The sequence below is a fragment of the Tinamus guttatus genome, unplaced genomic scaffold, assembly GCF_059628265.1.
Source record: "Tinamus guttatus ecotype Peru unplaced genomic scaffold, ASM5962826v1 Tinamus_guttatus_pri_ptg000222l, whole genome shotgun sequence".
NCBI lineage: Eukaryota > Metazoa > Chordata > Aves > Tinamiformes > Tinamidae > Tinamus > Tinamus guttatus.
In genome coordinates this window covers 2,238,992-2,250,610 of record NW_028288756.1, presented here as the reverse complement: position 1 = coordinate 2,250,610, position 11,619 = coordinate 2,238,992, and the positions used below count along the sequence as shown (strand labels likewise).

Sequence of the window (11,619 nt, the reverse complement as noted above, 5' to 3'; positions counted from 1 at the left end):
TGAAAAATTATCATACATTTTTTTTAAGAATTCTGACATGTAGCAGTACCCTGAGGGTGTGTTTCAAGTTTCTTTTTTAAAACCATCTGAATATTAACCAAGTGATCTCGAGAGAACTTTTAAATGAGATTGTTTTGTTTATCTATCTACATGCATTTTCAGTAAAGTCAGTATCAAAGAAAGAATGCTATGAATAGTATTGTTGATCCTAAAATGTTGATTTCTTTGATTATTTTTCTTATATTTGTGGAGGGAAATGGGCAGTGTTGTTATTTTCAATAAATGTAGCTAAACCTTGTAACTCTCAGTTCTGTTGCAGGTTAAATGCATTGCATATATATCTGAATATTTTCTTTGGAGGAAAAAGACATTGAAATATTTAATAAAATATTAGTTGGACTTTGTTTTTTGTTGCTAAGCTCACTTTGATTTAAAAAGAAGCTATTAGTAACAAAGAACTGATTTGCCTAATGGTATCAAAAAACAAAAAAGAAACGAGTATACAAGAGGATTCTTTTGATTGTTGTTGTTTGATTACTTATTCGAACTTTTAAAAGGCAAATTATAATATTACTTTGTATCCACAAGAAAAAAAAAAAAAGTTATTCCTTAAATCTCCAGGAATATATCAGTTAAAACAGTTAAAGCCTCTCATTGGTCAACTGCTCATAAAAGAAAGTACATATAGGGGAGCTTCACAATCAAGCTATATTGTTAGGCCATATATTAATACAAATTGCAAGTAACACTGCATTGATTTATAATCACTTTCTCAAAATTATCTCTTTTTTCTACACTTAATTCTCACCACAGAGAACTCTATCCATATCATTCTAGCATATACATTTCTACCACAAATTCAATCTAAGGAGACATATTTGAATATAAAGAGTTGCACAACAAATATTTTTCTGATGTTCAAAAAGGTTGGACAGTTCCTTGTGATTTAACAAAGTACATAAGTACTGTTTTTATAAATACTAATTTATTTAATAAAAATACAAAAATATAAATATACATATATAAAAATATCATGATGAATCCACACACAGACATTCTTTAACTCAATAAATATGGCAGTAATATCAATCTTTTTTAAGTATACTTTTGAGGTTATGTTACAATGCAGGTGCACCATGTTCCAGCTAGTAGGAAAGGTAATGCAAAGCGACTAAAAAAATTAAGTTTCCATCTCATTATTGAAGGCACAAAAAGCCTTTTATTCTATTTTTATTGTAAATGAAAACCTTTTTTTTTTTCAGAGGTTTTCAGGCAGAGAGGGTGAATTATAGATTTTCAAAAATCTAAATCATTCATATTCATTCACGTTGACTTATTGATTAAGCAAACCCTTACTAAGACAACACCTATTTTTTGTATTTTTTTCCCAAGTAAGAGAGTAGGCCACTTTATCTAGTAACATAGACATTAATTCCACTAACACTGACCAGGTCACAGATTATTTTCTCAGTCTCGGTCACTTTCCTCTCCACCATACATATCTGCTAGTTTTTTAAACCGAGGTCCCCAGTCACTGAGGTAATCATAATCTTGGTTACCATCTGTGGTAAGTGACTCCAAGGAGCTGAGTGAATTTGCTATGGAATCATTTCCTTCATAGGCATATGTTGCTAGTGAATCATAAGGAGGTGCGCTTGGGTCTAAATCATTTTCCTTTAGCCTTCGATGAATAAAATCCTGGACGTCAATGTTTTCCCAGATAGGTACCGTCCTTCTTATCTGAAATATGGTGTCTGGGATGACATCTCTTCTCATCTTACTTTCCTCCCTTGCCTCTGGATTTCTTAATGTGCCAATGTCAAAAGCCTGGGTATCTTCTTCCCCACCTCCCTCATCATTGTAGGTCACTATGTTATCCCGAACATCATCCTTTGAGATAATCAAGGGTTCTTTCTTCCGCTGTCTCTTGAGGGCTGCGAACAATACAACTAACACTGAAACAAAACAAAAGATGAATATAGAGATGGGTAGTTAGCAGTGAAATACAGGATAAAATATTTTGCATTATCTGTGGTTCATGAAAATTTTATAGTTAGGATAGGCTGCTTAACAGGACAGTAATGACAAAAGCTAGCCCTAAGTTAAACTGAAAAGAAGAAAATATTACTATATTAATATATTTATAACGTAACAGTTAATATCTGTTCTGACATCTAGTAATAATTAAAATATTATGTATTTGATGTAGATACACATTTTACTATTAAGATGAAGTTGAAAAGCAGAGAAAATAAATTCTACTACTAATGATTGACCTCAATTTAGTTTTGTGCAGTGCTGCCTTCCTAGCAGTCTGCAAGGGTAATTTTATCGAAAGTGGTTGTATTTCCTTTGCAAAAGTAATTCATGCTTTTGAAAGCTAGGTTTTAGGTATTCCTAAGTGCCTAATTCACTTTTGAAAAATGGGATTCACAAGTCTTTCTGAAAATAAGAACCTGAAGGCCTTCAGCTCTCCGTATTATTGACAAAACTCTCTTTGCTTTGATGACTGCAGGAACTGAAATCCAATCTTCGCTGCTGTTTCTCTTTAAAAACATGATCCCCCCTAGTTTAAGAAACTTAGATGAATAGCTCTTCCTTTTGCAGAGGCAGGGATTGAAGCTGAAATCAGCCTCTTTAGAAGGACATGAAAAACTGCTGTTAAGATTTGTAAATACGTTCCAGGACCTAAATACTATTGATTTAGTAACAATTCAATGCTAAAATGTGTTTAAGAACGTCAGCCTAACTCCAGTAGCCGGAGTGAATACTGGAAGCCATGAGAATCATCTGGACATGAAGCATAACAGTGGATGCCAAGCCATACCTACATGTGTAACAGTGCTGAGCACTTGTGCTCAGTCTTAGGAGTAGTTTTTTTACCCTAAATAACTTGAGTGCTGGTGAATAAAAGGAAGAGATGGCAGAGATGAAGGCAGAGACAAACTGAGGGCAGAGACAAACTGAGATCTTCTGCATACAGTGTTGTGAATGTAAAGGCTGTTCTGTTTTGTTTGTGACTTTGTATGTGCACGGGAGCCATTCCTTTAGAGTTTTTCTAATGCTAGATGAGCAATAACCCACTCAAGTGTATTTAAGACCTTCCTATGAAAGAATGGAGACTAACTGTTAGGGTAGATCAGTAAAAGGTCATTACAGAAAAGTGTCTTCCACAGACAGATGCAGAATGTGCTGCCCATGGAAGTGATGCAACCACCAACCCAGTGTTCAAGAAACATGTAGATGAGACACTTAGGGACATGGTTTAGCAAGTATGGTGTTTAAGGTTTTACAGTTGGTCTTGATGATCTTAAAGGTCATGATTCTTAATGATTCTACAAAATCTTTATGATTCTATGATTCTATAAAAGGGGCCTTTGAAGTTACGGACACTGCTGTGATGGCAAGATAGAGAGCCAGATGCAGGACATGACAGCCCATGCCATGCCGCGAGTGCTGCTCCTGAGACTATGCCAATAATTGTCCTGAGGGACCAAAAGCACGCCTAGGAGGTGCTCAAACCTCAGCCATCTGGAAAACCTGATCAAGTTCCCACCCTTCCCTATGCTCCACAGAATAGATGTGGTTTCCATTTATTGTCCCTCTTCTTATTCCCTCTGTAGTCCTTTGAATATTTGCTATAGGCAGTGTGAATCCAGTTGATCTTGTTACTAGTCTAAAAAAAAAACCCAAATAAGTGCTCTCTTTAAAAATGTATTAACTGGCATGTATGCTTTTCACTGTCCGCTTGGTGAGCTTTTTGCTAGGAAATGTGGGAAGAGGAAGAGATCAACCACAAAATTTGACAGGAAAGCAGAGAATGAAAAGTCACTTTTCTAGTAATGCAGGTTGCAATTTTTATGTCCTTAATCCAAGGTTATCTACTAGCATTTATTCTACGTCTTTCATTTATCCCCTCACCTTTGTACTTCTTCTGCTCCCCAAATATCCAACTCGTTTGTGCTCACGCTTTATGCAATCAGCTGAGCTCACTACCACTAATAAGCATTTGAATGTTTCTCTGCTACTCTTTTCAGCTAAATATTTCCTGAGAATAAAATTACAAATGATTCATGATTAAATAGTTAGCATAATTGATCATCTTTTAATCACTGATAAATGTAGCATGCAGCAGGAGTATGATTTAAAGGACCTAGATTTAAATGAAGTTCTATCTGTAATGTATGATATTACTCATATGAGCATGGTATCTAAAACTGGTCCTAGATTTTCAATTTTATTTCATTTAAATATGAACACAATTTCTCACATTTTTGTGATTAGTAATAACAAGAAACAGTCTATATGTAACTTCCTTTCCCACTTTGCCACTTCCTCTCCCACTTTAGAAAACAGTCAGGCTTAAGAATATATATACATACACATATATACTAGATAGGAAATATTTCTCTGCAATGTCACATGGATAAAAGGTTGAAGAACATCAGAAGCCTAGAAGTGACCAGTGCTTCACCCGGTTGATGATAAATACCCCATCAAAGGCGCTTACCCAGCAGGATGAGGATGCAGAGGAGGATGGCAATGAGCGCCCCTGTGCTGAGGCCTGCGGGAAGGAGCAGGGCCTCAGCGTTGCAGGACTGCATGTTGCCCCGGCTGTCGCAGGCGCACACGCGAATGGTCAGCGTGCCTGTGCTGCTCTGGATCGGGTAGTCGTTGTCAAATATTATGATAGGCAAGAGATAAGTGCTCATCTTGCTGCGGCTGTATCCGTTTCTTCTCGTCATTATCCCTGCTGTATTATCTAAGATGGAAGAGCAGAATAAACGAGCGCTTGGGGAAGAAGCTGTATGTGGCATGGGGCATAGAGGAGGAGAGTATTTATTGATCAGTACTTACCTTTGTTGTCCACAATGGAGAAGTTTGGATGAATGGCAAATTCTGGCACCAATTCAAAGAAAAATTTGTGCCCTCGAGCAGGTTCATCCTTGTCAACTGCACTCACTGTCTGTATCAGCTATAAGGAAGACATATTTTGTGAATTTAGGAGCCTTGTTTGGTGGAAACAAGACCTCTGCTTTTTGAGTACAGTAAAAATACATTGAAGTTCTATCTGAAGACAAAAACTGATGTCCTAGAAGAAATGTTCTTCCCATAAACATAGGATAGATTACTGTCAAAAAAGGTGGGGGGGGCTATTTTGTTGTTTAAATATATAACCGCAGACAAAAAACAGACCCAGTCCTCACTGAAAGACAGACAACTGCTTTGATTTGTAGCCTGTGTCTCACAGCGGTGCAGGCACAACAGCCCTTCTGAATAAGCTGTAAACTCTCTGTGGCCTTACAAAGATGCAGAGTTGGGTGTAAACCAGGTGTTAAGTGGGTGTAACTCCCAATTCACCTCATCTGCTCCTGGAAATAAATTGGAGTATTGCACTGGCAGGATGCTGGTCTGTCCAGAGGTAATAAAGGGAGAGGCTTTACATGCTCCTCGAGCGATATGTCTGGCTGTGGAGTTTTATAGCTGCTCTAAAAAGGCTGTCAAGTCCAGCTGAGAAAAAAGGATAATAAAAGCACCAGCATAGATTCAGAGTAGTGTGGATTTAAAAGAGAGGACTTAGCAATAATTCTGAATTGGGCAGTCTTCCCTGTTTGTAAAAATATGTGCAAATATCTACCAGTGTTCATACATACACACATACACTAAGGATTTGATTTTTTTTTTTTGATTATTCTGAGCCACTATAAAGGCTGAAGGGAAAAAGAAAGTTGCAGAAATGAGGAAGGAAATAGCCTGGAATAGCTGTAGTTTGTGAAATGACTCGCAAGTTAAAATCATATACTTCTAGCATGTGATTAATGTGATAACTATTAGTAGTATGATTTCGGGGAGCAGAGACAGGCTGTTAGGTCCTTTGCATTCCCTAAGAGATATCTCACTGGAGAGTGACCTCCGCTGTACCTTGGCTCATTGGGAGCATATCTGAGTTTCACCAGAAGATGACAAAGTTCACTTGTATGAGAATAGGAGTAAGCTTCCCTCTAGGAAACTCAATATGGCCCAAAAGAGCAGTTTCTTCAACAGCTGATTGTAGAAAAGGGAAAGACATACTTGTTTCCCTGGAAGCTGTCAGGAAAACCAACAGCTGCCTTGAAGTTTCTAAGTGCTTCCAGTAAATCAGTATCCTAAAATTCCACTGACATCAAAGCCATTTGTTATCAAAGGCTTACTTTCCTGCTCGCTTTTCTGATATTTCCAGGGCACATGTAGTGTGAGTTCTCCAAGAAAAATAGCAATTGACAACACTGATTTGATTTTTAAGCTTTACAGCAATCAAGTTAGGAATGGCTTTTTCTTGTGTACTTCTCTGAACATAAGTTTGAGCGGAGATTGAGGATGCAGTTAAATTTTTAGGTTTTTGGCATCTCTCAGGATGGAAAACTATATCAGGCAAACATAATTATAGGGCTGCCACAAATGCCAAAATGTTCTTATAACTAAATGTTGTATAACTTAAATGTCTTATAACTTAAATGTTACTATAACATTCACAAGCCAGAAAGCTGCTGCTGCTAGTACTATCCTGCAAAACGAGTAAAGAACAACAGAATGTCTCCATTTGGTTCATTCACTTTTTAGGAGAGCCCACTGAAACATCCACAAGAGCAAGAGCTCTTCTAACCCCTCTGCTCTCACACCTCTCTTTTTATGAGATATATTCCTGGAAAACCTGTCATCAGTGAGGGACTTGATATGGTATTTGAAAATATTAGCCTTGAACGTTAGGAAGAGACTGTGCTGAAAACAGGATTATGTTGTTTTTCTAAGTGTGATTAGAATTAGAACTACTTTATTAAGATCTCTTCTTTTTTAAAGCATGTGATGATCGAGGCACTTGAAGAAGTTTTTTAATTCATTTACAAAGTTTCCAAGGCTAGCCTTGTTTGCCTTTGCCTTTGTTTGTGGCAAAGCAACTTCCTCAGTATGTCAGTCATGCTCCAATTATACCAACATTTTCAGCTGTCACAATACCCCTTTGCTAGTGACTGTGCATAGACTAAGCCCAAGAGCCCAAGATGATACTTCAATTTCATCTTGTGCTGTTTAATATAAAAATGTAAAATTACTACATTAAAGCATCCTTATAATAGAAGTAAAACACCAAATTAACATGAGATTTTTTTCTAATATTTTTAGAAGTTTGAGAACATGGCGAGAGAGAGTAAAAGCATCAGATATAACAGAGAAAAAGTTAAAATGTGTATAAAATAATACTTGTGCAATTATTTGGTGAAAAATTCAAGGAAAAAATATCCTGATAAAATAGCTGACAGAAATCGCAGCTGAGTATCACAAGGATTTTTGAGATCTATCAGTGGGTTGTTTGTAGGATCTGGATTTGATTCCCTTCATGTGCAAATCACACAGAGTGGACACAGAGGAACCTAATTACATTGAAAACTTGTTGTTGAGTGTAAGGAGGTGACATAAGTTATTACCTGCTCTAGCTGTTGGCTTCATAAATTGACAACCAGCTGTTCTTCCACCAGGAAAGATGGAAGAATAAAAGAACAATGAGAAAGGAAGATTATAGGTGAAATTTTCAAATGATGAATAAGTGAAAGGAAATTAGAAATGTTATCTAATTAAGTTTTCAGCTATTCAGCCATAAATAAAAGAGACAGTGTTAATGATAATCATGCCAGAAATTAAAGAGATTTGGCTATTTTTGCATATAGTGGTTTTAAAGGTAAATCTAGTATTGCTTTGTGTACATTTTGTAATTTTAAATCGGAAACGCATTCTTCTTCCCTTTTGAAGCAGTTATGATCACTCTTCACCTCAGCTTCAGAAAAAGATCTCTGACATTTTATGATTTATGAGGGAAGAGTTATTTCAAGAAAATACTTTTAGTCTAATATGATTCAAGCATATTAGACTTAAATGAAAAAAAACATATATTTTTTAACTTCTGTTTTTTTTTTCCTGCCATAACTTCCCACATGACTGAGCTCAATTTGGAAAATGCAGCATTTCTGTCATTCTTCTATTGCTCTGAGTGTGTGTGTGTGCATATGTTCTGCATATGTGTTTGAAGAAAGACCATCATACTCTTTAATTGATTTTATCAGGTAAACTCAAATTCTTAGGGGTCACTTATCTGTGAGGATAATGAAAATTCAATATTAAACATTTGATATAAATTATTTTTTAATACTCAGGCTGAAGAAGTTTTATAGCCTGGAAATATAGGGGGAGTCACGAATGAGGAATTATTTCCCCTGAAGTTGGAAGATGTCTTTCATGGCGGGGACAGGGATTCTTTTAAAGGGTTTGTGACTATTTCCCACTGGCATCCGTTTATTTTGACATTAATACTATTTTGTCTTTTTCTCCAGACTGCTGTGTTCTTAAGGCCATGACTTGTGCTGCAATCAAACGTGATTTTAGGTAATTCTCTGGCTCTTGTATAGATATTTATATTCATATTTATATTCAGCTCCGGAAAAAAGGAACCTGGAAAGTCAAAAGCATGGTGTTTACTCATTTCTGGCTACAAAGCTGCCTTGCAGGAGGCCTGAGAACAGATTCCCTGCATATATCTGTTACTTCCCTGTACTCTTTTGAGCTAGTTGAGCATTTTGAAATAATAAAGGTCCCTGAGCATGTCACAGCATGTCCTGCTCTTCTTGAGACCATGCCCCTGGAAAAGGCAAGCTGCACAGATTCAGGAATCCTGGGTCAAGGGCTCAGCCTTGCATTTGCCCCTAAAAGGAAGCACAGGGACCTTTAAAATAAAGCTAAGCCAGCAGCAGAGATCAGCATTAGCTAGCCTCTCTTTAGGTGAGGTTTTCAGCCTGCACTATTTTGGTATGTCTAGTGTACAGTTGACAGCTGCATCTTGCCTCCAGGGTACATATTTTACTGATGCAGTAACATGCTTTATATGCATTCTTAAAAGGCTTGTTAAAAAGAGTGGAAAAGATGGGGACTATGGGAGGACAGACACAATATGTTTTCAGGTTAAAAATTTCTTCCAATAAAACAGAATTTTATACAATTAGAATATCGTCAATGCAGTTTTACACTGCTTCTTTTAAAGATATCAGGCAGCATAATTAGTCATTGGTATTTATATTTTAAAAACACTTTTTTTTTCCTAATTTCCTTCCTTTATAATTCTCTTTGAATAAGAGAGTGAAAAATAATGCCATTTTCATAGAACTTTAAGGATTCTGTGCTGTTTTAGACAGTGTGTTTCCGAAGCTTTAAGACAATGCAGTTGTCATACAGGATGAAATTTGTACTTCTTATATCAGAGAAGTAAGACCATTGGAGATTGACATTGTTAAGCTAGAAATGCTTAGCAGTAACAGCTGCTGAGTTTTGTCCTTCTTCAAGTATGGGATTATGCACCTGCAAAGGAGGAGGCCTTGAATTCATTTGAAGTGTTTGGGATTTGATTCTTGTTATATTATGTCCTTAGTTAAACCTGGATATTGTGTAACACAGGGCAATTTTTCAACTGTCATTTTCTCTAGCTTTGCCAGCTTCTGAGATAAGACTTAAAATATATTACTAGTCATTTGCAAAAGGGATGTCTGTGGCATTTTGTTGTTTGGTTTTGTTTGTTCCCTTTTTTAGAAGTTGTTTAGGAGGGAACAGAACAAGTCTGAGATCGTGGAGCCATGTCTTTGTCGTTTCTTGCAATTTATTAAGCTTGTTTTGTTCTGCAAGTATTGTTTTGAGTGAGGTGCCACACCTGCTTTATCTGTGATGAACTATGGAAAAAATACTTTTGGAGAGCCTGTGCTACTAACAATCATGAGAACATCGTTTTTCACAGTGGCAATGGGGAGAAAGGTGGGAGAGCATCTTTCTCCTCTTCTGTCTTTCCCTCACTCCTTTTCCTGCCTACATGCACAGGCAAGGCCAATCATTAAGTAGTCTGGAATATCATAATAACATAGCACAGTGGTAAGCTTATGAGATGAAAGTTTTGCAGAAGATTTGGAAGTGGCTACATTTCTTTATAAAGTAGTAATATGCTTTAAGATCTCTGCTACCAAGGCATTTTTGAAGTCAATCCAGTTGTAGGTGGATACTTTATCTTGCGGTTTTGGAGGCTGAGAGTTCAAAAATCTTCAGGCATGTTCAAGATACTCAGACCTGTGTTACTTTATGGTGCTAGCTGCAGTAAGCAGCAGCGATCATGCTACTGCCACGTGTGCAAGCGCAAATGGGCTTTTGATTTCAGTGCTTTCTGTCTTATGAAATGTTCTAAAATATTTGCCATTTAACCAAATTTCGTGCTTGCTAATGAAAAAAAAAAAGTTTTTCAAGTGTTGGCTTTGTTTCGTACAAATTCTAGCAATTTTAAAGCAGAAGTTGAATAAGTGGCTTTTGATCTCTTTCCTATTTTAAAGGAGAGACAGAGTATTAACATGGGTCACTAAATAAAGCCAATAAGTATCTACCTAGAATAAGTATAAGCAGTTTGATACTGAAAACTAAATGGCTACATGAAAAATGTTATCTCTTTCTGCCTCATCTTAAAGTGGGAGTCTATCCAGAGTAGTCAAAAGAAAAATCTGTCAGCTTTCTGAATGACAAAACAAACTCTTCCTCTGTTCTGATGTTTGGGAGCCCCTAAATGGCAGGAAAGAATATAACATCAAGGAAAAGAGACAACAAAAACCACGTTTCTTAAAAAATATTGTAGTTGATGGATGTTGAAATTAGCTGAATTGTTACTTTTTTTTCCCACTTGATTCAGTCTCCTATTCAAGTCACTTTTCATGGTTCTCTTGGAGAGGACTGATTTTCTAAAAAAAAATCCCAAATAATTCCCAGGACTAGGGCGTGAGAGAACTTTTACCAAGGAGTATCTGGGGAGTTCCTGGGACTTTCACTGTCCACTGAAGGGTTAGAGATTTTTAAATTGTCCTAAGGGAAGGCTAGATCATATCCTCTTTAGCATGGGATTAGCCAGGTGGATAAGGCTCACGTGGCAATCAATCTAATGTAGATTCTCATGTATCTCTAGTAATAATATTTCTTCCAAATTATATTGTTGCTTGGAGACAAAGGAGTGGCAGGAGAAGGGGGGACACTCTATAGGATTTTCTCTCCCCTGACCCTCTGAGGGCTATCTTAAAAATCACAAATGGAGCCTCTAATATCTGCTGATATTGAGAATGAATAATGTAACTTGGCAGTGGAGAGCAATATTTGATCATTCTGGCTGCTTCCTGATGCGACTGAGATTTAGAGAGCAGTGTGATTAATAGCTGGGCCGATTAAAAAAAAAATCTTTCAAAAATTAACTAAATATATTTATCTTCTCAATCTGGCCCTCCTGCTGTGGGCACCAGAGGTAGAAGCACTACTGTGATGTGTCAGGAAGCAATTATGATACTAATAAGCCAGCTGCTTTAGCTGGTCTCTAAAATGAGGAGGAATAGCAGTAAAGGAGCACAACATGGTTTAATATCTTTATGCTGTTCTAGGAAGACTGATAAACATGAGCACTAAAGAGCACAGGCTATCTGGAATATAGTGTCTCTGCCCAAAGTGTTCAAGTTTGCATCTCTTTATTCTTTGCTAATCTTTGGGACATCAAAATAAAAGTAGTCTAGTGAAGGTCCTTTGTTTCTA

General features: G+C 36.8%; 1 protein-coding gene across 2 annotated transcripts in view; it reads right to left on the bottom strand.

Annotated features, from left to right (window-relative positions):
- Positions 1 to 968: 968 nt before the first annotated feature.
- Positions 969 to 11,619, bottom strand: part of CDH9 (cadherin 9) — a 92,843-nt gene continuing 82,192 nt past the window's right edge. For both annotated transcript variants that reach the window (XM_088525030.1, XM_010219235.2), the window contains exons 10-12: positions 4,858 to 4,975; positions 4,511 to 4,762; positions 969 to 1,955 (exon numbers count right to left, since the gene is read on the bottom strand). In XM_088525030.1, the coding sequence (XP_088381156.1) occupies positions 1,468 to 1,955; positions 4,511 to 4,762; positions 4,858 to 4,975 (858 nt within the window). In that variant the 3' untranslated portion in view covers positions 969 to 1,467. The remainder of the gene's footprint in view (positions 1,956 to 4,510; positions 4,763 to 4,857; positions 4,976 to 11,619) is intronic.